Source organism: Bos indicus x Bos taurus, chromosome 6, assembly GCF_003369695.1.
Source record: "Bos indicus x Bos taurus breed Angus x Brahman F1 hybrid chromosome 6, Bos_hybrid_MaternalHap_v2.0, whole genome shotgun sequence".
Lineage (NCBI taxonomy): Eukaryota > Metazoa > Chordata > Mammalia > Artiodactyla > Bovidae > Bos > Bos indicus x Bos taurus.
This window is the reverse complement of record NC_040081.1, coordinates 114207499-114235042: the sequence shown is the minus strand read 5'-3', so window position 1 is coordinate 114235042 and position 27544 is coordinate 114207499. Positions and strand designations below refer to the sequence as shown.

The window sequence follows — 27544 nt, the reverse complement described above, 5'->3', positions numbered from 1 at the left end:
TCATTGGAAGGACTGATGCTGAAGCTGAAATTCTAATACTTTGGCCACCTGATGTGAAGAATTGACTCATTGGAAAAGACCCTGATGCTGGGAGAGGTTTACAGCAGGAGGAGAAGGGGACGACAGAGGCTGAGATGGTTGGATGGCATCACCGATTCAATGGACATTACTTTGAGCACACTCTGGGAGATGGTGAAGGACAGGGAGGCCTGACGTGCCGCAGTTCATGGGGTCGCAAAGAGTCTGACACGACTGAGCGACTGAACAACAACCCGGGTGGGAGTGCCGAGCGGAGTCCTCGCCGTTGAGCTCTCTGCAGACACTGGCCCACCGTCTTCTAGTGTCTCAGAGTGACGGATGAGAAGCCCAAGGGCAATCTGATGCCTTTTCTTTTTTTTTAATTTATATAGCGGCACCGTTCTTTTTTTTTTAATACGGCTTCGCTGGATCTTAGCTGTAGCATGTGGGACCTTTGCTGCCACGTGTGGGGTCTACGTTTCAGCATGCAGGATCTAATTCCCTGACCAGGAGTTGCATCCAAGCCCCCTGCACTGGGGGCACAGAATCGTAACCACTGGACCACCAGAGGAAGTCCCCGCCTTTTAAGACTTTTTTTTTCCTCTATAGAAGCTTGCAAGACTTTCACTTTTCCCTGAGAATTCAGACTTCATCTGACTATATCTGGCGTGTTTTCTCCACCAGTCTTGCCTTGAACCTACGAGCTCCTTCAATCTGCCGTCACGAATCCATCGTTCGCTCCATTTTTTCTCTACTCCTTGGTTTTCTCCCTAGTATTTGCGCACGGGGCTGCTGGGTCTGTCCTCAACATCCCTTTTCCCTGCGGCTTTCTCTCGGTGATATATTTGTCCTTGGCCTTTCCAGACACTAATTCACAACCAAGGCTCCTGATCTCTCTCAGTTCAGCTTAAAGTTGTATTTTGGCTCACGAATCATGGCTTTAAGTTCCAGATACTTTGCCTGCCTCCTTGAGTCTCTGAGCCACGCCGCCCTCAGCCCCACCCTCCACATCCTTGGCTGAGTCTCCAGCAGACCAGTCTCCCGCCGTTTCAGAATCTGCCTGCCAGTCTCTGCTGGCCCTCAGCTGCATGGCCTCAGGATGAGTAAAAGCTAATAATCTGACCTTGTATCTTAACAGGTTATTTCCCAGCACAAAAGCAACAGAAAAAGAAGGAAAATCTCAAACTGTTTTCCGTCATCACATGGCCAGTGGAGCGGCGGTGTTGTCTGAGGTTAGTGTGTATGCATTTGGAATAAAGCACATGATTGATTATAACAAATACAGACTTGATCTCTCCCATCGCTGTGGAAACCAAGGGTTCTCGGGGTAGCACGGGGGGCCAAGTAATCCTGAACTTGGATTGGAGCCAAGCACATGAACCCATCCATGCTCCCCCTACAAAGGAACCCTGTTTCCAGCTCTGTCCTCTTCAGGGTCTGGAAGCTGTGATCCCGCCCCCATCCCCCATCCCCATCGTGGAGAAGAGGGCAGTGAGCACTCGGCTGCAGAGCTGACATTTTCCAAACACCGTTTCCCACATTAGAAACCAGGAGACTTGAAACGACGGGAGGGAACCTGGCTCAGGGCGAGGCCGAGGACTCCTGGGCTCTCTGAAAGGACAGAGGAGCCACTGTGGGGTCTCTGCTGTCCGCAGACAGTGTAGGCACCAGTTGGGGGCTGGGGCGTCTCTCAGAGGTCAGTCTCCCTGCCCTTGTCCTCACCTCCAGTGCCTGAAGCGTGAAATGGGCTCCAGGCAGAGCTGTCTCCGCCTCTCAGACCGACCCGGGAGTTGGCCGTGACCAGTGGAGCCGGTGAGAGACGTGGGGCGAGCAGGAACCCCACACGGGGTCCTGCAGGAGGGACTCAGCTGACACCACCCATACACCACAAGGTCCTGAACTCATCACAAAAGCTCTCTGGGTGGCACCCATATCTGTGCAGCAAGGATGGGGTGCCCGGTACACAGTGGGACCAAATACACGCTGCTCTTCGGGACTGCTGGCACAGGGGTGAATGTGGGGCAGAGGGACTCCACGAGCCGTGGTGTTTGACCAGAGCTCCGGATCACCCCCAGGACGCACACACGTGCCTTGGCTGCAAACCACGAAGCGCTGCGTGGGGCCCAGACTGTGTGACGGGAGGAGGCCCGCGCCCCCTCCTGCACCCCGCCACACACCGCCCTGCACCAGAAGCATGCCCCCTTCTGTCGGCTTTGGTCCAGGTTGGCAGGACGCGCTCCCACAATGCTGATGGGCAAGGGCAGCGGGGTGGGGGGCAGGCTGATATTCATGAAGTGAAGCCACTGCTCTGGCAAGATACACCCCCACTTCTGTATGGGTCAACCCTGCCCAGGCCTGGACTAGGGATGCAAGGGACCTCTAAGAACACAGCCAGGAGCCAGCAAGGAAACCATCGAGCTGTGGCCGGTCCTCCTCTTAGGGGTTGAATTGTGTCCCCCCAACCCCGCCACCCCCCACTCCCCAGAATTTATATGTTGGAGTCCTAAGCTCCAGTACCCGCGAACGCGACTGTATTTGGAGACCGCGGTGATCAAATCAAATGGGGCCCTCAGGGTGGGCCCCCATCCAATAAGACTTATATAAACAGAGGACACTGGGATAGAGAGACAGGCGTGGAGGGAGCAGGATGGGAAGACAGGGGGTCAGGACGGCCGTCTAGGACACAGGCCTGGAGCAGAAGGAGCCTGCAGACACCCTGACTCGGCCTCCCAGCCTCCAAGACCAGGGGACGAATGCGCGTGGTCTGCGGGGCTTTGCTATGCAGCCCTAGATGACTAGCACACCCTCTCTAGGGGCCTCCTCTGTTAGGCTTCCTCACTCCCCATCCGACAGATCCCAGGACGGACAGACGCACCGAACTTCAGAGGTGGACCAAGAGGGGGCCCTGAGGGGCCCTGAGATGCTTTCATCACAGGATGAGGAGGGGGCTGAGGAGGGAGACCCTTCCTCCTGGAGTCAGGCGCTTCTGAGGGTGACTGCTGGGCCATGCTTCTTGCCGGCTCACCTGCCCTAGAGACTATGATGACCTTGTCACCTGCTGGGGGCTCAGCCAATTCCCACTCCCCAACCAGGCTCCCCCCAGCTTCCCCCCACCTCCCACCTGCATCCACATCCTCCCAGACACACAGCCGTCAACCGCAGGACCCTCAGCCTCAAGTCCCAGCCCGGCATCACCCTCTCCGTGTGGCCTTGGGGCATCACGCCCCCTGCTGAACCTCGGCTTTCCGTCTATAACGTCGAGGCCCCTCTGGCTTCAAGGCCTCCCTTTCCGGGAATGGGCTGCGCACAGAAGGGTTGGCAGAGCCGCCCTGGGATGGCCGCCTGGGGGACAGAGGAGCCCATGCGAGGGACCCCGGAGGCGGGCAGGACAGGCAGGCCTCTCTCCTCCAGCAGCCACGCCGGCCCGCGCACACAGAGCCTCTCATCGCAGTGGGAGGGGAAGAGAAACACTTTAATGAGACGGAGACGGCTTCGTGGGACGCCTCTGGAAGACGGATCAAGAGCAGGAGACGACGTGGCCTGCGCGTCCGGCAGGGCCGGGGCACCTAGTACTTGAGCAGCCAGCGTGGCTGGTGCTGGCCCAGCGACGTGAAGTAGGACCACCACCAGGGCTTGCTGCCGCCGGTCGTGGGCTGTCTCCGGGCCCCCAGGGGCTCCTCGTCGGGCTCCTGGGGCTCCCCTCCGAGCCCACCCCTCCGGGACCCGGGAAGGAACTTCTGGGGTCCAGTCCTCAGTGGCTGGAGAATGAAGTCCACGCGGCCGGCCCTCTTCATCCGGGCAGGGATGATGACTTTCTTGATGACCTTGGAATAGCCAGGGGCTTGAGCGATGACGATGTGGGCCCCCGGGGGCAGGAGTCTCCAGTAGTCACCATCTGGGGCTGCAGACACATGGAAGGGGAATGGCTCTCGGAGCTGGGCCCACACAGCCTTGAGACAGTGGGCACTGGGGGTCGGGGGCGTTTGCCTGCAGGACAGCAGACTCCAAGGGTGCACTCGCCTCTGTGTGGGCCTGGAACGTCCTTCCCACCGCCTCCCTCTGTCAAACTCCTATTCATCCCGCAAAGCCCTGCCTAGCCACACCTCCTCTCTGAAGCCTTCACAGTCCATCCCACCCCACCCCACCCCACCCCTGTACACACACAGTTAACAAGCCCTCCTTTCTCTGGACTGTTTCCTCCAGGAGCACACGTCACAGGGTACGGTATTTTTCAAACCAGCTGTGAAATCCCTGAGGGCACCCAGAGCCCACAAGGACACACAGCTGGTCAGTGGGATAGAAGCTCTGGGACGTGAACCCACAGGCTCCGTCTATAATGGTGGTGTTCCTTCTTGAGGAACACAGGATCCACATCGATGGTCATCAGCAGTCAAGACCTGCATGTGTCCCCACCCGCTGGGCTCAGTGCTGCAGGAGATACAGCTCGAGGTGGACACAGACCCCCGGGGCTCCCCAGCCTCACCCTCCCCCGAGGCCAGCAGTGGACGGATGGAGCAGGGTCACACTCTGAGCACTGCAGGAGCCTCAGGAATTGCTCACCAGTGGTGATGTCGTGGCGGATGCCCTTGACTAAGATCCGGGCGTTCTTGACCGGCTTGCCAAACTTGTCCATCACCATGCCTTTGATGCCCCGGTGCACCTGAGGGGGCCAAGGACCGGGTGGGGATACGGTTTGTACCCGCTTGAGGGCCCGGCTATTTGTAAGGCCTCCCCAGACAGCCACTTTGCTTTTTGCATTTCTTTTCCATGGGGATGATCTTGATCCCTGTCTCCTGTACAATGTCACGAACCTCCGTCCATAGTTCCTCAGGCACTCTATCTATCAAATCTAGTCCCTTGAGAGTCCCTTGGACTTCAAGGAGATCCAACCAGTCCATTCTGAAGGAGATCAGCCCTGGGTGTTCTTTGGAAGGAATGATGCTAAAGCTGAAACTCCAGTACTTTGGCTACCTCATGCAAAGAGTTGACTCATTGGAAAAGACTCTGATGCTGGGAGGGATTGGGGGCAGGAGGAAAAGGGGACAATAGAGGATGAGATGGCTGGATGGCATCACCGACTCAATGGATGTGAGTTTAAGTGAACTCCGGGAGTTGGTGATGGACAGGGAGGCCTGGCGTGCTGCAATTCATGGGGTCGCAAAAAGTCGGACACGACTGAGCGACTGAACTGAACTGAACTGAACTGAGGGCCCGGCAGCCCACCCAGGCTGTCTCCAGGGAAACCCTCGTCTGTGAGGTGAGGGTGAGCAATGAGGAGCCCACCGCCAGGGTCCTCCCCCAGCAACAATCAACCCCATTCAGGGTTTCCAAATGGCCCACAGTGCCAGCTCAGGGGGTCAGGCCGACAACATCTCCTGAGCCCTGAGCGGCACCTGTGACCCCTTGTGCCCACCTGTGAACACATCTGAGCCCCCTGCCTGGGTAACTAGGGCCAGTGGGGCCGGGGTCCCGAAGGCAGTGGGGAGGCAGCAGGAGGACACAGGCCTGAGGGTTGGGACCCTGGTGTCAGTCCCAGCCGGGCACCAACCGGCTCTCTGACCTCAGGCAAGCCACCTGGGCATCTCGGCCCCTCTCCCCATCTGTAACAGAGGGTCACTGTGCCCGCCTCAGGGAATAAGAATCAGTACAGCCGAGCTGGAGGCAGGGCGGCCCCACCCTCTCCGTGGGCTGGTCCTAAGCACGGGCGGTGTCCGAGCAGATGCCCCACAGCTCACGCACACGTCACCATCAGGCCAGGAAGCCTTACACTTGGCAAAGAAAGCACCTCCCAGAGCCTCTGCACAGTTCTCCTAAAATGACGTGCAAGGCACAAGCTGAGCACCCTAGCTCCATCGGCAGGAAACAACCAGAGGTCGATCCTCCTCACGTCAGAGGAGGCCGGGACTCCGGGTGGGAATGGCAACTCAGCTTGGGGGCTGCTCTGTCCCTGAAGGCTGCCCCTCCCTCCTCCAGGGCCGCCCAGGACTGCCAGCCTCCACCCCGCCCTTCCTCTGCTCACAAGGCCTGACCTATCCCTCTCCCCTTTCCAGACACAGCTCACACTCCTCTTCCTCCAGGAAGCCCTCCCTGATGACTGGTCACACCGGGGGCCTCCTTGGGGAACTCACAGTCCTGGTTCCCTTCTTCCAGCTCTGACCTCACTGCGATGTCACCGTCTGCTTTTTCCCTGCCCCCTAACCCTAGAGCAGAGGCCAGACACACAGAAGGACCTCCAGCGAGCGCTTGGTCCATCCCTGCTCTCAGGCGGACGGTAATCATCCTGCAGAAGCAGGCACGTGGAGCTCTCAGGCAGAGGAGGAGAGATGGCCCCCGCCGCCACCTCAACCAGAGGGAGGTGGATGCCACCCCCCAGGCCTGGTCAGGATCACTTAGGGAAAGGCCTCAGTGGACATGACAGACAGATCCTTATCAGGAGGCCCGGGCAGCTGTCCTGGGGACCGTCCTGGGGGGCAGCCAGGCTCGGCCACAGGCTGCCCGGCCGATTGCAGTATTAAATCTTTATGCCCCGAGCCTTCACATGCAATATCCACAGAGCAATCCCAGCCCCGTTTAAGGCTCCTTAAAAGTCATTTCCACCAGACGGCCGTAAAGCGTGACGCGCGAGGAGGCCTGGCCATGAGCCATTATTGATGCTGCCCGGCCCCGAGCAGCAAGGTGGCTGGCACAGCCTCCAAGAAGGACCCCACGCTGACAATGTCCAGTTGTCATCCGGGGCCTTGCTCCTTCCCCACTGCTGCAGCTGCTGGCCCAGAGGCTCTGCTCGCTCCCCACCGGGAGGAAGTTCCTGATCTTTCTAGAAGGGAGGGGCTTCGACAGTGGAACTGGGGCTTGGGGCAGGCAGATCTGAGTTCGAGAGGCCGATGACATCGGACCAGCGCAGTCACTCTCTGACCCTCTCTGTCTCCTCCTCTGGCTATATCAGAGCCCCCGTGATCCTGGATGGGAGCCCAGGGTCCCCCAACTGGCACGATCCTTCCCCAGCACCCTCATTCTTCCAACTGAAAAATGCAGCAGCCCTGTCTCCCAGCCAGGCCTGGTGGCAGGATTTGAGGCCGTGTGGCTGGGGCTGGGGGCAGGGGGCACCAACTGTAAAGTTCTGCACGCTCACAGCCCCTTGCTGTCTCCCTCGGGCAATCCTGCTCCTCTCTTCGGACCTGCTCCTCACTGGCAGCAACATGCGATTTTTATGATTCTTAAAGATGCTCGGGAAAAAGGAAAAAGCAGAGGCTTCTCACAAAACCCCCGTTATCATGCTCCGTTTTGAGTTTCCGTGTCCCTCACATGAGCATTACCCTATTCAGAACAGCATCCCTTGGGAGGGGTGGGGGGCACGCTGCGGAGCCTGAGGGCTGGGGCAGGGCTGGAAGGGGTGGCGGGACCTCAGCACTGGGTCCCCACATGGTCACTGGACCACCGGGAGTCTCGGTTCTCTGGGTCCGGTGAGGGGTGACTTTAGACACGCTCTCTGAGGCCCCCCGCTCACGGTACGCTTATTTCTGGAGGCTCTTAGCCCACGATGAGGAGGTCACCCCTCAATCCTGTTGCCCTACTCCCACCCCAGCAGCCCGTGTCCTCCCCTCCGAGCCTAAGGGGAGGACAGGCCCTGCCTGACGACCCCGCACCCTGCTGCCAGCCATGCCCTGCAGGCGTGCTCCCAGCCAGGACTCACCTCTTCCCAGGGCCATGCCCCTCATTCTGGCCACGGGACCCTCGGTGGTCTAAACACCCCCACGCCACCCCCTCTGCCAGAGGGTCCCTGTCCTGTGGCATGACCCCTACTTCCACTTCAAGACACATCCCAGGTGCCTCCTTCCTCCAAGAAGACACCTGGCCTCCAAGGCTGGGTCAGGGGCTGCCCTGGGCTGCACTGCCCCCTGCACTCCCCTCACAGAGACCCCTGCTGCACTGGGGACCCTGATGTGTGCCCCCCTGGCATCCCCAGCCACCCCGAGGCTGGGCCTAGGGGAGGAGAGACGTCTGGTGAGCCTTCACTCATGAACACAGATGGTTAACGAAGAAGCAAGTGCAGAATGACTACGTGACCGCGTGGACGCCGAGCCCCGCCGTCCGGTGTCCCGTCCGGGGGTCGCCCGCCGCGGGGCCCGGGTCTGGGCGCCCCTCCGCATGCCAGGTCCCGGGCGGGGTCGGGCACAGCACGCAGAGCTCACCATCTCCATGAAGTTTAGCAGCGGCTCCTTGTTGTGCTGCCAGATCGTGTAGAGTGCCTCCTCCGGGGGGAACTTCATGCAGCCCAGCTCCACCGTGATCTCAAAGCAGTTGCTGTGCAGGTAGTTGAAGTCGGACATGCCTGCAGCACGGTGGGGGTGGGGGCAGCTGAGCGAGCGGCCCTCAACACCAGCCCCCGCGGGCCCGGGCTGGAGAGCTGGGAGAGGCCAGTCCTATCCCGGCCTCCCAGCCAGACAGATGGAGGCAGACGGCTCCCACCCAAGGTCCCAGGGGAGGGGGAACTGGGCTGGGGAACAAGTGGTCTGGCGCCCCTGTCCACAGACTCCCCTACCATCTGTGCGGCCTTCGGGGGAGCAGGAGCAAGTCCACCTCCAGCAGAGAAGCTGGGCTCACGCTGGGCCCACAGGTGCCCCTGCCCCAGTGCGGTCACTGATAACAGTGTCCATTTACAGGACAGTCCTGAGAACGATTCAGAGAGGAAGGTCCTACAAACTCCATCTCTGGGGGAGCCCAGCTCAGGGGGGCTGACAGCCGGCCTGGGAGGCCACAGAGCCTTTGGAGCAGGTCGGGCTGACCACCGCTCCCTGAGCCTGCCCTCCACCCCAACTGCTTGGGAGGTCTTGTCCAGCAGAAGCTTCTAGGTGGCTCTGGGGCCTGGACCTTCAGAGCTTCAGGGCCTCCTCCAAGCCCTGGCAGCCAGCAGCCACCCTTCATGAGTTACCGTTCAAGTCCGCAGTGAGGCCACACCCTCCACACACAGATGGCCCCTTGTCCCTGGCCATGGCCCCTAACCCTCCTGAACTCATGCCCGGTGGGTGGGGAGCTCGGCTCACCTCTCCCAGGCTCAGCACCCCAGTGGGCTCTTTACAGACCCCACTGAAGGGTCATGATTGAGACTCGAAGCCCTCCCCCCGAGGGTCAGGGGACCCATGTGTCTGGGTCCTGGCGAGACAGAAGCTGCACTGCCCCCTCCGAGGAAAGACCACATGTGCCACCGTGGGCAGCAGGGGCGCTGAGCAGAGGAGAACACGTCTCTGGAACAGGAGCTGAGGGGCCGCCCTGTCCACCTCCCAGGAGAAGTCGGGGGACAGGCAGGGTGAGTCTCAGCTCTGCCACAGGCTCAGGCCCTCGAGCTGGCCCTTTCCTTATCTGAGTCCAATTTCCTTATCTGTCAAGGGACATGAATATTCAGCGTCATGCCAGCGTGGAGGGGTGGCCAGCAGCGCGTGGAGGCCTGTGGGCTCAGCCTCGGGGCCCCAGTGACACAGGGAGTCACCTGCTCCCGCATTTCAGAGAAATAATGAATATAGTTTTAGTGTAAGAACATCCCACATGTTTGGAGTTAGTATTTATATAGTACTCAACACCCTTCCTCACTTCTCTAAAACTCCGGCTTCACTGACAATCCTGTACTCCATCAGGCAACCCTACAAAACCCCCAAAAGGCGAACTGGTCATGGGTGGGATCATGAGATGGTAAGTGACCATTAAATAAACCGCAGAAAAGGCAACAGGAAGTCTAGCCCTTCCCGGATATAGGAACTTTCCCTCCCTCCAGCCCCAGTTCAGCTCGGACCCCGAGCCTAGCCCTTCCCCTGCCCAGCTGCGCCCTCCCCCAGCCCCGGCCGGGCTTCGGGCCCCGCCCCGCCCCAGGACCCGCCCCGGACTCTGGCCCGCCCGGTCCCCGCCCCCACCCCAGACCGCGCCCCGCCCCCAGCCCACCCTGTTCCCAACCAAAGCCCCGCCCCAAGCCCAGCCCCCACGCAAGGCCCCGCCCCCACCCCGGGCTCCAGCCCGCCCCCGGCCCCGCCCCCCAACACCCCCTCTACCGGCCCGCGCACCTCCGGTGAAGCTGTACCAGTCAGCCCCATTGATGATGCTGCCCCTCTTCAGGAAGTTGCCCCCACACCTGTTCTCCGACCTGTCCATCATCATAGGGTGCACGTCGGCGTAGGCTCGGGCCAGCAACTTGAACATCTGGAAGGGAGACGGAGAGGTCCCCACGAGGGCTGTGGTGGGCGCCCTGCTGGACGCCCTCTGAGCTGGGGGCAGAGGGTGAGGCGGGAGGTGCCTCGTGGGCGGGGCTGCCTCAGGGAACGCCTGCAGCTCAGGTGGGAGGGGGGCAGTGTCTTTATAGCGGGCCCAGCATGTGCAGAGGAACGGAGGTGGGTACACGGGCACGTCAGGGAGCCCTGCACACCTGGCTAGGTGGTGTGGGCTTCCCCTCGAGAAGGGGGCGTTCCGGAGGTAGGTCGGCATGAAGCATTTCTTGCTATTGAGCAGAGTGCAGGCCTTGGGGGGAAACAGGTGGGGGGGGGATGGGGGCTGGGATGGTCCCATTTTTACTGCCTTCATCTCTCACGTGAACGTCTATGGTATTCACCACTTTATGTGCCCAGGAACACCAGCCGCTGCAGGAGCCCACCGCCTGCTGCCATAACCTGTCCCCAGTTTCCACTGCGTCTGGTGGTCCCACACAGGACGCAGCTCAGGGTCTGCCACCCCCTGGGAGTGGGGGAGCCTGGGGGCAGGGCCTGGAGGGTGGCCCCAATTCCTAGGTGGTGCAGAGCCCCTCCCCCACTGGCCTCCCCCAGCCCAGAGCTCCCCTCATGACACCCCTCACCCCTGCAGGCCCCAGGTCCTCCTCCCAGACTGGACTCAGCCACCTGTGTGTCCCAGGACCGGACACAGGTCTGACCCAGAGTGGAGGCTCCAAGCAAGGTCCAGATGGATGAGGGGTGCGCCTGCCCTGGGCCTGTTCAGGGGCCCCGGGCCCCAGGAGAGGATGTCCCTGCATGAGGGCCTTCTTTAAGAAAAGGGGAGGTGGACAGGTGGGGCCAGCAATGAGCGGCTGCTCCAGGCCAGAGTGAGGTCTCTCCTGACGACTCAGACCCAGGGCCTGTGGTTTGGAGAAGGATGCGTCCAGTTTCTCAGGGTAAGGCTGCAGTTTCAACTTGGTCCCACAGACACAGCCCAAGTCCCCAAATACAAATCCATGGGTGTCCTGCAGTCACCAAGGTCAGCAGTCAAGGACCGCTATCCTGCCAGCAGCCGCCGCCACCTGTGGTCAGCATCAGCCCTTTCAGGCAGGCATCCAGGTGCTGACGGGGTTGTTTCTGGAACTCTGCCTGGGTCCCCACCTCTCTGGTACCCACCACCCATCTGAAGAGTGGGACCTAGGCTGGTTAGGCCCAGAAGGTTAGGCTAGCCCCTCTCCAAGGTGTGCCCCCCCCAAATCCTCTCTCCTGGTCTCTCTCCATCCTGCCCTGGGGCCGCCTCCTGTCACCTGTCAGTCAGCCCCTCAGGAGAGCAGAGAAAGTCCCCACCACCCCAGGGTGCTCGAGCCCCAGGCTGGCTGGGATCAGGCCTGCCCTGGGGGCGGGAGGTCTGCCCAGGTGCCGGGTGTGGGTGGGTGGGGAAGACACAGGGATCATGACCACTCCCAGAGAAACAAGGTGGGGTGTGGTGGGCTGCTAGGAGGCGCAGACGTGGACTGGCTGCAGCCCAGGAGCACGGGCCAGGGTCAGAGGGAAGGGCCAGCCGGCCAGGGGCCTGCATAAACTAGCTCCTTCCCACTGGGGGCTGGGCCGGGCCAGGGAGGGCCTGGACAGCAGGACGGAGCTGGAGCCGAGCTGGGAGCAGGATTTTGGCAGAAGGGGCAGGTGTGTAGGGGGACAGAGGGGCGAGGCAGGCAGCCCTGGCTGGCCTAGGAGCCTTGAATGCTGCCCTGAGGCACTGTGGCACCATGGAAGTCTGGGGGTGTGGCTTGGACACCCTGCTCAGGCCCTCCTCCTGCTGCCCCACTCCCCAAGCCTCTCCTGGGACCCTGGTTTCCACAGAGACCACCGCTGGCTGCAGGTCTGAAGGATGATCGATCGGTGATTGATGGCTGGTGGGGAAGGCACTCGGTGTTCTGACTCTGTGGGGACTCGTTGAGGTGAACTTCCCCCCTCGAGGCATCTTCACGCATCTGCCCCTGAGAGCCAGAGAGTCTGAGCCTGGTGCCCAGGGGCTTCACCCAGATGCTGACTTTGCCCTCTGATGGCACAGCCACAGCGGGCACAGGCCATGCACAGGGGAGACACCCAGCCACTCCAGAAGCACTTGCAGAGCCCCAAGCATAGAAGCCAGCACCTCTCTGGGTCCCAGGCATGTGCTGGTTGTAGGAGTCAGTGAGTGAGTGAGTGACTGAGTAAGGGAGTGAATGAGGGAGGGAGGGAATGAATGAACGAGTGAATAAATGGGTGAGTGGGTGAATTAATGAGTGAATGAGTGATGAATGAGTGAGGAAATGAATGACTGAGCGATGGATGAGTGAGTGAATGAATGAGTGAGCAAATAAGTGAGTGAATTAGTGAGTGGATGAATGGGTATGTGATGAGTGAGTGAATAAGCGACTGAGTGACTGAATGAATGACTAAGTGCGGGAATCATTGAGGGAGGGAGGAAATGAATGAGTGGATGGTTGATAAATGACTGAGTGGGTGAATTAATGAATGAGTGAGTGATGAGTGAATGGCTGAGCGAGTGGGTGACTGGGTGGGTGGCTGAGTGACTAGGTGGGTGGCTGAGTGGGGATGTGCTGAGTGAGGGAGGCAGTGGGCACCAGAACGAACGAGGGCAGGGCCAGTCAGCGGGGACACACAGGTGACGTCCGGATGGTGCAGCTCCCGGCGCTGCAGGGGGCGGGCTCAGCCCGTGCCCGCTGGGCCCCCCAGCTCCCACTGCCCACAGCCCTGAACCTCACTCCTGGGAGCCTGGGGGAGTCCCCACCTGATCCTCCGGCTCCACGGTGGGGCTGGCCCTGGAGGACGCCCTTCTCAAAGTCCACCCTCAGGCTGCGGTCCACACACACACAGACACGCACGCACCCCACCCCTGCTCGTCCCCGGCCTCCCGGGCAGCTCCCTGCCCTGGCCGAGGCCGCACCTCCTCGTCCTTGCTCGAGTCTGACTCCGTCTCCCCCATAGACGAGGGCCCGCAGCTCAGGGCCCTGTCCTCGTCACGGCGGTAGGGGGAGACCTGCCGTGGGGAGGTGAGGAGGGGGTGCTGGGTGAGGCAGGGGGACCCCTGAGGGACCACAGAACAAGATGGGGGCCGGCCCGGGCACTTGTCCATCCGGGACCCGCCCCACGCTCTCTGCCCTGCCCCCACTACCAGGGGAAGGTCTGAGAAGGCGGCAGCGGCCAGGCCCGGCCCTCCGCCCGAGTCTGGGCCTCCAGGGGGCCCGCTTAGTGCCCAGGCCTTAGTGACCCGGTCAGACCCTCCGGAGCCTCCCCGTGCTGGTCAGGGGAAGTCCTGCAAGCTGCAGCCTCCTGCGAGGGTGGGAAACTCCTGCTCCTGGCGGGGCACAAACGGCCCTGGGGGATGGGGGCCATCAGGGCAGTTTGCGCAGCTCAACTCCAGGGGGTGACCCAGCAAAGCTCACCCCCACTCCCTGGCCTTGGTCTCCTCAGCTCCCATGCCCTTCCAGAAGGCCAGCTCTGGTGTCCATCAGGGCAGGGGTGCCCCCGGAGAAGGGAAGAATGCAGCCAGAGAAGGGTCCGGCCAGCATCCCGGGTCTTATCCCCTGCTGCTCTGACCAGTGGGGAAAACGGGCCTCCTCTGGGCCCAGGTGACCAGAACTCCTAGTTGGACCCCACTGCTTCCCAGGGCACCTGAGAAGTGAAAGAAGTCGCTCAGTCGTGTCCGACTCTCTGCCACCCTGTGGGCTGTCCATGGGATTCTCCAGGCCACAATACTGGAGTGGGGAGCCGTTCCCTTCTCCAGGGGATCTTCCCAACCCAGGGCCCGAACCCGGGGCCTCCCGCATTGCAGGCAGATTCTTTACCAGCTGAGCCACCAGGGAAGCCCAAGAAGATGGAGGAGTGGGTACCCTTTCCCTTCTCCAGTAATTCTCTGGGATTCTCCAGGCCAGAATACTGGAGTGGGGAGCCTTTCCCTTCTCCAGGGGATCTTCCCAACCCAGGGATGGAACCCAGGTCTCCCACATTGCAGGCAGATTCTTTACCAGCTGAGCCACCAGGGAAGGACCTGACCTTTAGCAAGCCCGCCCTGCCCACAACCGGGGAGGCGCCAGGAGCCGCCGGGCGCCATGCGGAACGCAGCACTGCCCTCTGCTGGCACCGCCCGGGGCCGCGCCCTCCCCTGGGGTGGCCTGTGTGGGGAAGGCACTCAGCCAGGGTGCCCACCCCAGGAGCTCCCAGAGGAGACACTGATGGAAGGTGGGGTGGCCAGAGAAGGGAGGGGCGGAGCTGGCTGGAGGGCTTCCTGGAGGAGGGGGTTTGGAGCTGGGTCTGGAAGGCTCCGAATGGTTCAGAAGGCTGGAAGGCACTCGCCTCAGGACCTGAAGGACTTCAGGCCCCCCGAGGGCACCACCCACAGCAAACCCGCCCAGCCTCTCACCTTATCGTCGGGCGTGGGAGAAAACATCTTCTCCTCCTGGGGATGCTTGGAGAAGTCGAAGGGATAGGACACCACCAGGTCACCCCCGTGGAGGCTGGCTGAGAGCACGAAGGGAATGGTTCGCATCCACTTCATTATTGCCTTCGTCTCGGGGGCCACCTGCCCAGGGTGGGTCGGGGGGGAGGAGGAGACGGTCCTCAGGGCCAGGCGCATCCCTGCTGATCACTCAGCCCCACGCCTAAGCTTTAGGATTCCGCCCCGGCCCCACCCCACCGGGTGCCCCCAAGTGCCCATCCTGGGCCTGGAACTCTCCTCCCCCACCTCCTGTGGACGCCACCTCCTCCAGGCAGCCCTCCCACGCACCGTCACCAGGCACCTGCCAGGCTCTGGGTGCTTTCAGTAGGGGCAGGACCCCCCAAGGGTCCCGGAATAACCGGAGCCCTCGGTGCGGCAGCGGGCTCCTACCTTACCCCACCAGTAGTGCTGGGGGATGGCGATGTGGTCGCTGCGCGCGCCGCGGACCGAGGCCAGGCGGTAGTACTCGGACGTCAGGTCGGGGAAGTTTCGGTTCAGGTCCAGGTTTTGCGCGTTCTGCCTGCCGCTGGTCCACCCGTTGTAGCCGGCGCCCTGAACCACAGGACGGCCCCCAGCCGGGGGTCAGCACGCCCACCCTGATCCCCCTGGTGGGAGGCCCAAGGCTGGGCTGAGAGTCACGGCGGGCGGGGTTCTCTCTGGTTTCATGAGATGAACTCTGGAGCTCATCCGCCACCTCCCAGACCTCCGGGCTGACCCTCCAACCTCCAGGCCCCGAGCCAGCCGGCTGTGCCCTGCCTGGGGTGCCCCACGTCAAGGATGCACAGCTCACTGCCCACCCGCTGAAGGCCCTGCTCAGTCACCTCCTCCAAGAGGCCCTCCGCTCCTGGCTCCGCCACCCACCCCCATTTCATCCTGTCTCCACAGCGCACGTCACCTTTTAAGCCACCACAGCATTACCAGCGTTGGTCCCCACACCAAGCAGGGCTTTGCCCGTATGGGTGCCCGCTGAGTCCCCATTACCCAGGACGGCAGGGGCACAGACCCTCCACAACCGCTGATGGCTGAGCGGACGGGGCGTGTGGAAGGCAGCAGCCGTGGGGCGGCATGGGGCCCTCACCTCTGCGGCCGCCACCTCGTAGCCGTCGGGGTTCATGGAGGGCAGCAGGTGGATGCGGGTGGTATTAAGCAGACGCTGGATTCGGGGGCTGCCCAGCAGGTACTCGGAGCACAGGTACTGCGCCAGGTAGATGAGCATCTCGCGGCCCGCCACCTCGTTACCATGGATGTTACCGATGAGCTTCACCTCCGGCTCCACTGTGGGGGAGGGGACACAGTGACCTGGGGGTCGCCTCCGGGGTCCCGGAAACCTGAGGGCCCACGTGGCAAGGGCAGGCTGTTGTTATGGAACCTATTCACGCTGGTTCTGGCCCAAGTGTCTCTGTGATTAACGAGGTCTCATCAAGGCCACCACTTCCGCTGAGCTCGTCGGTGATGTAGAGCCTTAAATACCAGCGTGATGGATCCATGATAACTGATTAATAATCCTAGGCACTATCGTCGGTCTGTGTGAATTTCATTCACGGCCACTCCCCGTGCTTGTGCGGTGGAGGAGAGCGGACACTGGTGCTGAGACGGGAAGACAGGGGAGTGAAAGGATGGATAGATGGAGCGATGGGTAGGTGGAAGGAAGGAAGACAGGTGGAAGGATGCATGGGTGGCTGAGGGCCTGGATGGAGGGAAGGTGGGTGGTGGAAGGATCGCTAGGTGGAAAGCGGGAAGCAACGAAGGAAGAGAGAAGGACGGAAGAAAGGAAAGAAAGAAGGAATGAAGGTGGCTGGAAGGGTACACGGATGGAAGAATGGGTGGCTGCATGGACGGGTGGATGCGTGCAAGAGTGGACCAGGAGCCCAGCGGTCTTCCTAACATGGACCCTGCACGAGTCGCCTCTCCTCTCTGAGCCCCGCACTGCTCACATGGAAAACGGCATCTCCCTCCCAGGCTGTGTGCAGCCCCGTCCCTCCCACAGCCCCAGCACACAGATGCCCCTGAGGCTGTCACAGCAGTCACTGCCCGTGGCCCCTCACAAAGGACATGGCCCGCCCCCGTGTTCCTCAGCTGCGCCCCCTCAACCTGAAAGCGGGAGTCCCGCCTTCAGCCCAGAGCTGGAGGGGGAGCCAGGCAGGGTGGGCCCTGGAGGCAGGGGCGAGGCTCAGTGACCTCCGACCCCCGATGGGAGACAGGGCTTTGGGCACGTGAAGTCCACGCTGCAGAAGCCACCCGGACGGAAACCAGGCTGAGCGCAGCTAGACCAGCAACGGGGGCCAGAGCCGCTTGGCCAAGACGAGGGCCACGTTTGAGTACTTGGTAAGGACCAAGGCCAAATGGGATCCAGACGGATCCTGTCCGACTCGCAGGGTCTCAGGCACAGACGAGCTGAGGGGCTGGGGAGAAGGCCTGGGACCCTCTGCCCAGCTGCTCTCAGTGCCCCGGAGCCAGGCTGGTGCTCATCTTCGCCTCGCTACCCAGGAAACAGGCCGTCCAGCCAGGGTGCTGAGTCTTTGTCAGAACATCGGGGTTCTGGGGCCAGACCCCCACGCCCCAGCCCCGGAGCCCAGCACCTTTTCCTTGACCTGCCCCTGACATGGCTTCACAGTCATTTTTCCAGCATCTGCGCTCCAGGCCGGAAGGGCCTTCCCCGTCACGGCAGGTGAACCAGGACTGGGGCAGGGCCCGACCGCCGCTGAGCCCTGCAAGAGCGCGGCTGCAGGCACAGTGAGATCCAGCGCTTCCCACGTGGGGCCCCAGCTCCAAACAGGACGTAGCCTCCTAGGAGCTGAAATGGACTTGGGTTTTAAATAAATGGGAAGACGCTCTGGGAATCACACTCAAAGGAGGAGCTGTCAGGGTCCAGGACCCAGCGCCCACACACCTGCCTGGCGTCCAGGTGCACCAGGGCAAGGCTGCAGCAACAACACAGTTAGGGTTTTCACTAGAGACGCACAGGTCTGACGGGCCTGTGGTCACCGTGCACCCCTCACCTCAAGGCCCACGATGTCTGCAGCCCCCAGGGCCGTAACCCTCCTGGCCGCCTCCTCCCCAACTCCCAGCGTGGCTGTGACGGTGGGCGCACACGCCTGGTGGGAGGTGGCCAGCACCCCAGTGCCCCCAGCACGCCCCAAATCCCCACCCACCCCGTCCCCCAAACACGGGGGCTTTGATTAGGACCGAGGACCTGCTCGTGTACCCCAACGCTAAGCGGGCCGGTGCCTTTTCCCAGCCCAGACCGCTCACCCCGCCTCCCCCGATGGCGGCAGTGGCTTACTCAGCTCGTGCTGGCCAGGCCGGCTAGAGAACTCGATGACCAGCAGGTCCCGGCCGTCGAAGCTGCGCCCGATGCTGTAGGTCTTGGAGATGTGGGCACAGCGGGCCGCCGTCCGCCTCAGCACGCGCACCATCTGGGCGTAGGAGTGATGGGTGAACTGAATGAAGGTGGGCGGGTGGCCCGAGGGCAGTGCCTCCTCGATGTCCAGGCCTCCTGGGGGTGGGGGGGTGGGTGGACATGGGCACCAGGAGTCAGCTCAGGGCTGCCGCTGCCCTCGCCCCAACTCCCAGCCCCGCCCTGGGGAGCCCGGGATGTCGGGACCCACACGGGCCCCTCGGATGGCTCCCCAGACATGACTGCGTTTGGAAGTAAAGTTCCCTTTGTGAAACCTGACGTGGACAGCTAATCACAGCCCCCGACAGGTGTACACAGCAATGCAGCTCCTAGCGTCAATGAAGAACAGGCGTATGGGGTTTGTTTGGAAATTTTGTAACATACAGAGCAGCAGAATACAAAACAGACGCACGTGGACAGAATCCTCAAAGAAAACCGTGGTCTGGCTGCCTTCTGACTTAGGATGACTGTGTCCCCAGGCATCAGCGGTGACGGGGTAGGGAGGGGGGAGGGACGGGGGAGCAGAAGGTATGCTTTTCCCCCAAATTTGCAAAGCTTCCTCAGGAGACAGTCTGGGCTTCCAGGCATAGGTAGGCTGTCTACCACGGCCATCCCCAGACCAGCTGGCGGGCCCCTCCCACTCACAGGAGCACCCCAAGGCCAGCCCAGGGGCTCCCAGACCGCCTCCCGTGGTGTCTCTGCACGGGAAGACGCAGGTCCCAGTGGGCTGGTCTTGGAGAGCAGGGGCACTAACAGTGCACGCTTTTCCCAAGCGTCTCACTTGCCTTGTGGTTTCATTTCTGCTCAAAATGGTTTCTGAGGGAGAAGAAAGCAGACGGAACCAGCAATTTGGTGGCAGACTGGCCCAAAATAAACTCCCTCCAGCCCACTCTGCGGGCTTCCCCGGGGCCGGCGGGCCTGGTCCCACAGAGATGTCGGGTTCCTTTCCTCTGTCTCTCGGCCCCCACCCAGCCACGCTTCCTGCCTCTTCCCTGGCGGATGGCTCCCGTCTGCCTGCAAAGTGCAGCCCATGGGCCTCTGAGTCACAAAGAAGCTGCAGGTAGACGGCACCCTCATCTCCCTCCCAGATTCAGCTCCAGGATCCACTGAGCTCTGCACAGCCAGTGACTGGCGGAGCGGGAAGCCAGGGCTCGCTGGGGGCCAACCCGAGGCACCCCTGGTTGCTACCTACCACCTCCTTGGTTCCCAGCTGGGAGCCGTGGACACAGCGGGCACCTGAGGGCCATCAGGCACGTGGACTGATCGACCCATCCGTCAGTGGCCGGCCTGGCTCACACCAGCCCCCACCCTGCTGCTGGTGGCCTTCCCAGAGCCTCCAGTCGGTCACCTGTGAAATGGCTGCACCCGTATTCAGGGTCACTGTGGGGTCTTAACGAGACAACACGTGTGTGACACTTGACCCCAGATCACGTGGACCTCCCTGTGACCTTTGTGACGTCCGCACATGAGACGCCGGAAGCCACCGTCCCGCACCGACCGGTGTCACGCACACTGGCCACGGGTGGCTATTTGCATTTAGGCTCAAATTCATTACAATCAAGGAAAATCAAAACTTCAGTCCCCAGTCACCTGAGCCATGCGCCCAGCTCTCAGGAGCCACGTGTGACGCGGGGGCTGTGGTCTGGACCAGATTAGAGGGCTCTCCTCACAGGCCACCAAGGGTCCCAGGGTCACTGGGACCACCCGTCTCACTCACTCTGGAAGCCTGGCTGGGGGGCAGGGAGGCCTGCAGAGGTGCTCGTCACCCATCGCCCCACCTCACAGCCATGTGGCCCCCAGAAGCGCCTCACACACCCCCTGAGACGGGGGGCTCACTATCACTCGGGACTGCCCATTCCAGCTCCACTCATTTGTCTGCATGAGGAACCAAAGCCCATCTCCACAGCCCCTCTGGGTGGCTTCCCTGAGCCCATGGGGTTCCACGGACCCCACTCTGAGGCATCTGGCTGCCGCTCCAGTCAATATGCCACGTGTGATCTTTCAGGAGCGGCCACAGGCGATCACAGGCTTTGCCAGGCAGGCCTCAAGAGAGACAGGCTCCTCACACCAGCACCCTGCAGTTCTCTGATGGGCGAGGGGAGTGCCATCCAGGACTCAGGCCCCCACACCTCTGCCCTCCCAGCCTGGCCCCTGCACCCAGGGCCTCCGGCTTGGCCAAGGCACTGCCCTCCCAACGCATGTCCTGTTGGCCCGCCCGGTCATCCAGCCGCTCACCACAGCGGGGCCCCCCTGGAGCCCACCTCGCAGCTTCTCCAGGGGGTCGTAGCAGCCTTCCTCCGGGCCCGAGAAGTAGCGGCCGCAATCGAGGAAGTAGGGCCAGGCCATGTCGATGGCATCGAAGGCAGGCTGGCAGGCCTCGCGCAGCGCCCCGCAGACGTGGCGGCAGGGTCTCCGCACACGGCCGCCCTCGCAGCGCGGGGCCAGCACGGCGCAGCCCAGCAGGCGCAGGTCGGGGTTGCACTGGCCCTCCAGGAGGTGGTGCAGCACGCTCAGGAGGATGTACTCGGAGCTGGACTCCACGGCCTCCCGGGACCGGTGTTGCAGCAGCGTGGGGAAGGCCGTCCGGTTGTAGGTGACGTCACTGCAGGTCTGCAGCTGCAGGTCCACGCACATGGCTGAGGGCGGGGGGGGGACGGTGGGGTCACCAGGGCACTCCCTCCCACGATGACCCCCAGGACGTGCTCAGACGCCGGCCTACTAAGTGCCGCTCTGCCCAAGCTGACCCCACTAAGGACCACAGCCAGCAGGGACGGGCGGCACGGAGAGGCCCGGACAAGGCCCCCGGCAGAGGGAGCCAGAGCCTTCGGGAGGACCAGCAACGGCCCCCGGGCTGACCCGTGAGAGGGCCCAGCAGCTTCCACATCCGCAGACTGGGCCCAGGAAAGCCCACCCGGCCAAGGAGTTGCCTCGTTAAGGCATATGGTTGACTTCTGTTTGGCAAAAATACTGTCCTACTTAAAAAAAAATAATAATTCTTTACCAGCTTCCCTTGTGGCTCAGCTGGTAAAGAATCTGCCTGCAATGCTGGAGACCTGGGTTCTATTTCTGGGTTGGGAAGATCCCCTGGAGAAGGGAAAAGCTACCCACTCCAGTATTCTGGCCTGGAGAATTCCACAGACTGTATAGTCCATGGGGTCGCAGAGAGTTGGACACAACTGAGCCACTTTCACTTAAAAAAAAAATCCAGTGCTTCTGCTCAGAATACCCCAATGCCCAAATCTGGCAGGAGGAGCCTTGAAGAAATGCCTGCTCTGAGTGCCTCCGATACGCCAGATCCACGTCCTCTCCAGCATCACCCCCAGGAGTTCAGTGCTCCCTTCCTCACTTTAGAGACAGGAACTCGGGGCCAGGCGGGGAGGGGCTTGTCCCAGCCCCAGACTCAGCAGGTGCCAAGAACACACGGGGTGCAGAGCCAGCCAGCGCGGCACATGCGCACCTCAAGTCAGACCCCAGACCTCCTCGAGCCCGCCTGGGGGGCCGCGGAGAGGGAGGGATGGAAGAGACCCCCGCAGAAGCCCAGGGCAGAGCCAGGGGTGGGAGCCCAGCTGCACAGAGGGAAGGGCCTCCCTCTCTTGTTTTGCCTGATTTCTAGCTCTTTTAATTAGGTCTGGATTTGATCGAAGGGCCCTCTTAATCATCACCCATTGCAGAACCCCAGGTTCCTCCCCCTAAAAGGCTTTGAGAGCGTGGAGGGCCTGTGTTCACTCCCACAAAACAAAACCGGGCGGTCCGGATACGTACCGCTGTCTGCAGCTGCAGACCCGGGGCATCCACCTGCAGAGAGAGGGGGCAACACCGTCAGGGGCGGGGACCTCTGCCCATCCCCAAATCCCGCTGCTCCTCACGGGGCCGGTCCCCCAGCCACTCCCACCCTCCCCGCCACAGCCGCCCTCTGACATCCACGTGGCCGAGACCCCCATTCCCCAGGCGGGAAGACTGAGTCTGAGGTCACACAGCTTCCCTAATAGAAGGCAGAGCACTGACTCGGAGTGCTGGCCGAAAGCCATGGTGTGAATACATCCACTGGCCGGTTCCAGCTTCGGCTGGGGGATGGAAGCGCAGGAAACAAGAAATCAGGAAGTGGGTGCTGGGCGGGGGCCGGAGAGAGACAGGCAGAGCTGGATGAGCTGGGACCAGAGGGGAAGTGTCCTAACCCCAGATCTTCATCTGGAACCCAGGCCTGGACCACGGTCTGACAAGGATGGAGGCTGCTTCTAGGGATTCACCTTACAGCCTGGGGTCACGGAAGCCTACCTGAGCATACGCGAGCCCCCCAGAGGGGGGATACGGGTGGGGGGTCCTGTTAGGCTAGCTGAGCAGCCCCCTGTACACACAGTACCCCCGACATGGACCACGGTTCCCCCACTGAGGACTGGGCAGCCACAGCCCCTGACCCCCATGGGCCAGCTCCCTAAGCTGTTGTCATGGGAAGGAGACATTCAAGGCGCCCTCTTGCCAAGGACTCCAGGCATCCCAGCCGGCTGGAACCACTCGGGCAACGTAAGGGGCAGGAGGATAATCTTCCTGAAGCATCCAGGCAACAGGGCTGCCCCTCAACACAACAGAGAGGGCTGCAGCTGCCCGCCGCCACGCCCTGCACGCTGGGACGGGCTGGCAGTGGGTGAGAACTCCAGGTGCCCTGAGCCACCTTCTCTCAGCCTGGCAATTTCCAAGCACGTGCCCGGCTCCCACCGCCTGACCCCATCACCCGACTCCAAGCCCTTCTGGTCTGAGCTGTTTGCAGGTTGTGCCCACTGCCCTCTGCCGCACGAGGAGGTGTGAGGACAAACCAAAACGTGGGACTAAGGGAAGGGCGGGAAACCGCCCCAGGCTCTGCTCGGTCGCTGCGCTATCCGCCCATCTGCGTTCGGAGAACAGACAAACGGATTCACTCGGAGCAGGACCCCCCCCAGGAGCATCTGTGCCCAGCGCTCACACTCAGAATTCACACTCACTGACCCGTGAGACGCCACACCCATCAGCTCAGGAGCCCCAGGGCTCCCCGGCCCAATGGCTCCCGCCAAGGCCCCTTCCTCCCCACACCTGTGTCCCAACGCCAAGCCTGTGCCTGCCGCGTGCCGGCCCAGAGCCGAGCCGGGGCAGAGCTGAAGATGCACTCAGACTTGGTGAGCAGAACTCCCACTGGCCCTGGTGCCTCTGCTGGCCTCAGGAAAATGCGGGCGGAGGAGGCCAGAACACAGCAGTTACCCCCATGCCAGCTCCTTCTAAGCATCAGACCTACTCAGCTGCCTGGACTTGAGTGGATTTGACAAGCGGATCCCTCCTGGTTGCAGGCGGCTCCAAGCCTCCCCAAGTCACAGATGAGAAAGCTGAAGCTCGGGAATTAAGCGCCTCTCTGGGCCTCGGTTTCCCTGTCTGTAAAATGGGGGTGAGAACAGTAGTGCGCACTGTTGCCCCCAGGTGGCGCTAGTGGTAAAGAATCCGCCCGCCAGTGCGGGAGCCGTGAGAGACGCGGGTCCCGTCCCTGGGTCGGGCAGATCCCCAGGAGGAGGAAATGGCAACCCACTCTCGCCTGGAGAATCCCATGGACAGAGGAGCCTGGAGGGCTACAGTCCAAGGGGTCACAAAGAGATGGACACGACTGGGCGGCTTGGCACCATTGCTGGGGGGTCCCACGAGCTGGTGCTGACACGAGGCTCGGGTGGCACAGGAAGGAGGGGGCCGGGCCCCTTGTGACCCGCCCACAAGATGGCAGTGCCCGTCGCGATGGACAGGAGGGCGGCATCTACTGACGTGGACCGATGCTTCCAGCGTGGCTACCAGGAGCAAGAGAGAGACGGCGGACTCACCTCCCGGGACGGCTGTAAGGAAGACCCACAGGTTGGTGTAACAGGCCTTGATCCTCTCCCGGTTCTGAAGGCCAGACGCCCAAAACCAAGCTGCTGGCGGGCCACACCCCTCCGCAGGATCAGGGAAGAGTCCTCCTGGGCTCCCAGCAACCCGCAGCTGCGGCCACGTCACCCCAGTCCCTGCCTCCGTTACCCCGTGTTCCTTCTGGTGTGCTGTGCCCAAATCCCCACCTTCTTCCAAAGACACCAGTCACGGGATTCAGAGCCCAGCCTGAGCCAGTGCGCCTTCGTCCTAACGCAGCCAAACCGGCAAAGGTCCCGGGTCCCGATCAAGCCACAGTCAGAGGCATGGGGGAGGGTGCCTAGGACTTCAACGTATCTTTGGGGGACACAAAACAACAGGCCAGCCCCAGTGGGGGCCTTCGGGGAGCTTGGGCTGGGGTGGGGTCGAGAGGACACACCGTCCAGGGTGGTGCCCACCAGCCACGCGCGGGCACTGAGCACCTGAAATGCTGCGACTTGAAAAGGATGTGTGTTTTGGGTATAAAGTACCAACTTGCAGCTAAGCTGCTAAGTCACTACAGTCGTGTCCGACTCTGTGCGACCCCATAGACGGCAGCCCACCAGGCTCCACCATCCCTGGGATTCTCCAGGCGAGAACACTGGAGTGGGTTGCCGTGCCCTCCTCCAGGGGACCTTCTGGACCCAGGGACTGAACCCATGTCTCTTGCATCTCCTGCCTTGGTAGGCAGGTTCTTCACCACTAGCACCAACTGGGAAGCCCCAATATTGTGTATATATTGGGTTAAGTAAGATTTGCCCTTAGGTTTAATTTCACCTGTTTCTATCTCTTTCGAGTAGCTTCTGGGAAATGTTAGGCGATGTTTTGAGGGTTGGCATTAGCGTGTTGGACAGCGCTGGTCCAAAGGCTGCTCTTGAGCAGTCCACACGTGACCGTTACACCTCTTGACCACAAGGTGTCAGCGTGTCTTCAACCAAGGGAGCAAGATGCCAGGGGTCGGGTGTCTTAGATGGGGAACAATAACAGAATGAGGTCAGAGAGGTCGGCCCATCTACCCAAGGACACACAGTGTCCAGGGAATTCAGGATTTGAACCCAGACCTGTCCCTCAAAGCAAGGCTGCTGCTGCTAAGTCACTTCAGTCGTCTCCGACTCTGTGGACTGCCTCAAATTCCAGGCTGCTGATAAGAAGGAAAGGGACAGGCAGGGGTGAGGGTCTAGGCCTGCTTGCTCTGAGCCCCAGGACAGTAAGACAGGAAGGACAAGGACAGTCCTGGACAAAGCAGCCCGGAGTCAAGCTGCCCGGCCATGCTCTCGTCACTGTCTGGTCTGGAAGAGGCACTGGGCTTCCACGGACCACACATGCTCATAAGGAGATCCTACTGGAAAAAGGAATTATTCTAGAAAGAGGCACTGATGCTGCACAGAGGGGAAGATAGAGACCCTCCCTGCCCAAGCCTCCAGGTGAGGAAGGGGCAGCCTGGGTCCGGAGGAGGGTCTGCACTTCTCCCTGGGAAAAGGGCAGGTCAGGGAGAGCTTCCTGGAGGAGGGGGTCTGTGCTCCCTGACAAGCCTATAATAGTGGACACTTCCTGGGGTCTTGGGGGAGGCTCCATCCGTGACACCCTCTGCATGACCTTCTGCATCCCACGTGTGCACACAAGTGTGGGCACACACCCAGACACACCCAGACACACTGCCTGGCCCCCGGCTTTTCTGTAGAAAGTGGGGGAGGAAAGAGGTGAAGGTGGGGCAGAGGTGGAGAGAAAATTCAACTTGAGCTGAGAGAAGAGGAAAGGGAGAGATGGGCTTGGCAAACTGCAGGGGCACTTTGCTCCTGGCACAACCTACTTGGCTGGTGCCAGCAAGTTCTCAGGTGTCCGCAAACCTCCGGCGCTTGGGAGACTCAGAATCCAGCACGCCCAGACCCCAATGTGGGAGGCAACCCTCCCACCCCCCACTTCAGCAGTCCGGGTCACAGGTGTCTGCTGCTAAGGACCCTGAGGGTGGCGGACCAGACACACCCTCACCTTTCACTGCGAAGGGAAACTGAGGCCCACCCAGAAGGCAAAGTGTGGGGAGGACCACAGCCCGGGCCCCAGCTGGCCCCCATCCTCAGGGGCCTCCCATCACCCTCCCAGGCGCGAAGTCCCTGGACGCTCCCTGAGTGCCGCCATCCCCTGCCCCCAGAATCCTCCAGGAGCACCCCCTTTCCCTGGCACGGACCGCACCCCCTCCCTGGCCCTCTGCACCCACTTCCGGAGATGCTGTTGTCCACATCACGGAGTTGGGAGGGAGGGCTCAAGAGTCTGCAACAGGGTCCAGAGGCCGCCCCCTTCCTGGAAGGACTAAGGACCTCGAATGCCCTCTCTTCCTGCAAAATCCTGGCACCTGCTCCCTAGGACCCCACCTGCAGGGCACCGCGCCCCCCCCACCCCCGCTGGCCGTACCCAGACCAAGAGGAAGCCCCTGCTGGAGCCCGCGGTGCTGAGAGCTGGGCACCTCTAACCTGCCTGTGCACTCCACCCCGGGGTTCCAGCCTGGATGCGCTCAGCGAGTCAGGCCCCGCCTCTGGTGCAGACCCCCAGGTCCAGGGTTCACAGGGTGCCCATTTGGGGGACGTTCTCTGGAGCCCCGGGTCACGCGGGGGAAAGCTGCGGTTCCGGGGTTGCCGAGTTCCACCCCCGGGGCCGGGCGGTCCCGCCTTACCCTCGGGGTCCCAGGCGGGCTCGCACCCGGGCCGGGCGGCGGCGAGGACCAGCATGGTGAGGAGCAGCGGCGGCGGGGGCCGCATGGTGGGCGGCGAGCAGGGCGGCCGGGCGAGTGATGTGGCACTCGGGCCGGGGCGCAGCGCCGCTCGGCTCCCGCCCCCCGCGGGCGGGGAGTCGGGTTACAGCGGCCGCGCCAGGAACCGCGCCGAGCCGTGAGCGCGCCCGCTTCCGGAGGCCGCCGCTCCGCCCCCAGGGGTTAGAGCCCCCCTTGGGGCTGGGTGCCGCCTCCCACCTGACCTCCGGGTCCCCCGCTGATGCTGCCTACTAGCCCCGATTCCTGGACCGAGGGGGAGCCGGGGAGGCGGGGGCCTGGCCTGCCCTGGACCCGACTGGCAGCGGGGCCAGGCCGGCTACCCCCAGCTCCGGGCCTGGGTCCCAGCAGAGGAGCGATGGAGTGTGCACTCCTCCAACCCTGTCGCAGGCTGGAGGATGCACCTGAAGGGTCTCTTCCATGACCTTGGGCGTCCCCTGCCCCACCTCTGAGCCTGCACCCTGCAGAGAAGTCCTCTCCCAACAGGACCTCAGCGGGGGGTCTGACACCCCGTTTTCAGGGTGTCAAACAGTGCGCAGTGAAACGTGGCAGTCCTCAACTGAGCACCTTAAAGGAGCCAGTGGACGTCCAGGTGGTGGCATACAGGTTCTCCGGGGTGTCTCCACCCGCCACACACTCCCCAGATGCGGGGAGCCCAGTACAGACACCCCAACTCCAGGGTGTTGGAGTGCACACGCCTGTCTGCACCTGCAGCTGTGAGACAGCCCCTTCCCACTCCCCTCCCTCTCGCAGCCTCCTGCCTGCATCACCCAGAGCCATCAGGGCAG

At 62.1% G+C, this 27544-nt stretch overlaps 1 protein-coding gene across 1 annotated transcript; it reads right to left on the bottom strand.

The window, feature by feature from the left end:
- Positions 1 to 3469: 3469 nt before the first annotated feature.
- On the bottom strand, positions 3470 to 26805 carry CPZ (carboxypeptidase Z). Its single transcript, XM_027545157.1, has 11 exons — positions 26664 to 26805; positions 21866 to 21898; positions 20365 to 20739; positions 17990 to 18202; positions 15785 to 15981; positions 15097 to 15258; positions 14632 to 14790; positions 10068 to 10203; positions 8208 to 8347; positions 4579 to 4678; positions 3470 to 3919 (listed from the first exon to the last, which is right to left on the bottom strand). The coding sequence occupies exons 1-11, from the start codon at positions 26746 to 26748 to the stop codon at positions 3585 to 3587; spliced, it is 1935 nt and encodes a 644-aa protein (XP_027400958.1). The 5' UTR covers positions 26749 to 26805; the 3' UTR covers positions 3470 to 3584.
- Positions 26806 to 27544: the final 739 nt, after the last annotated feature.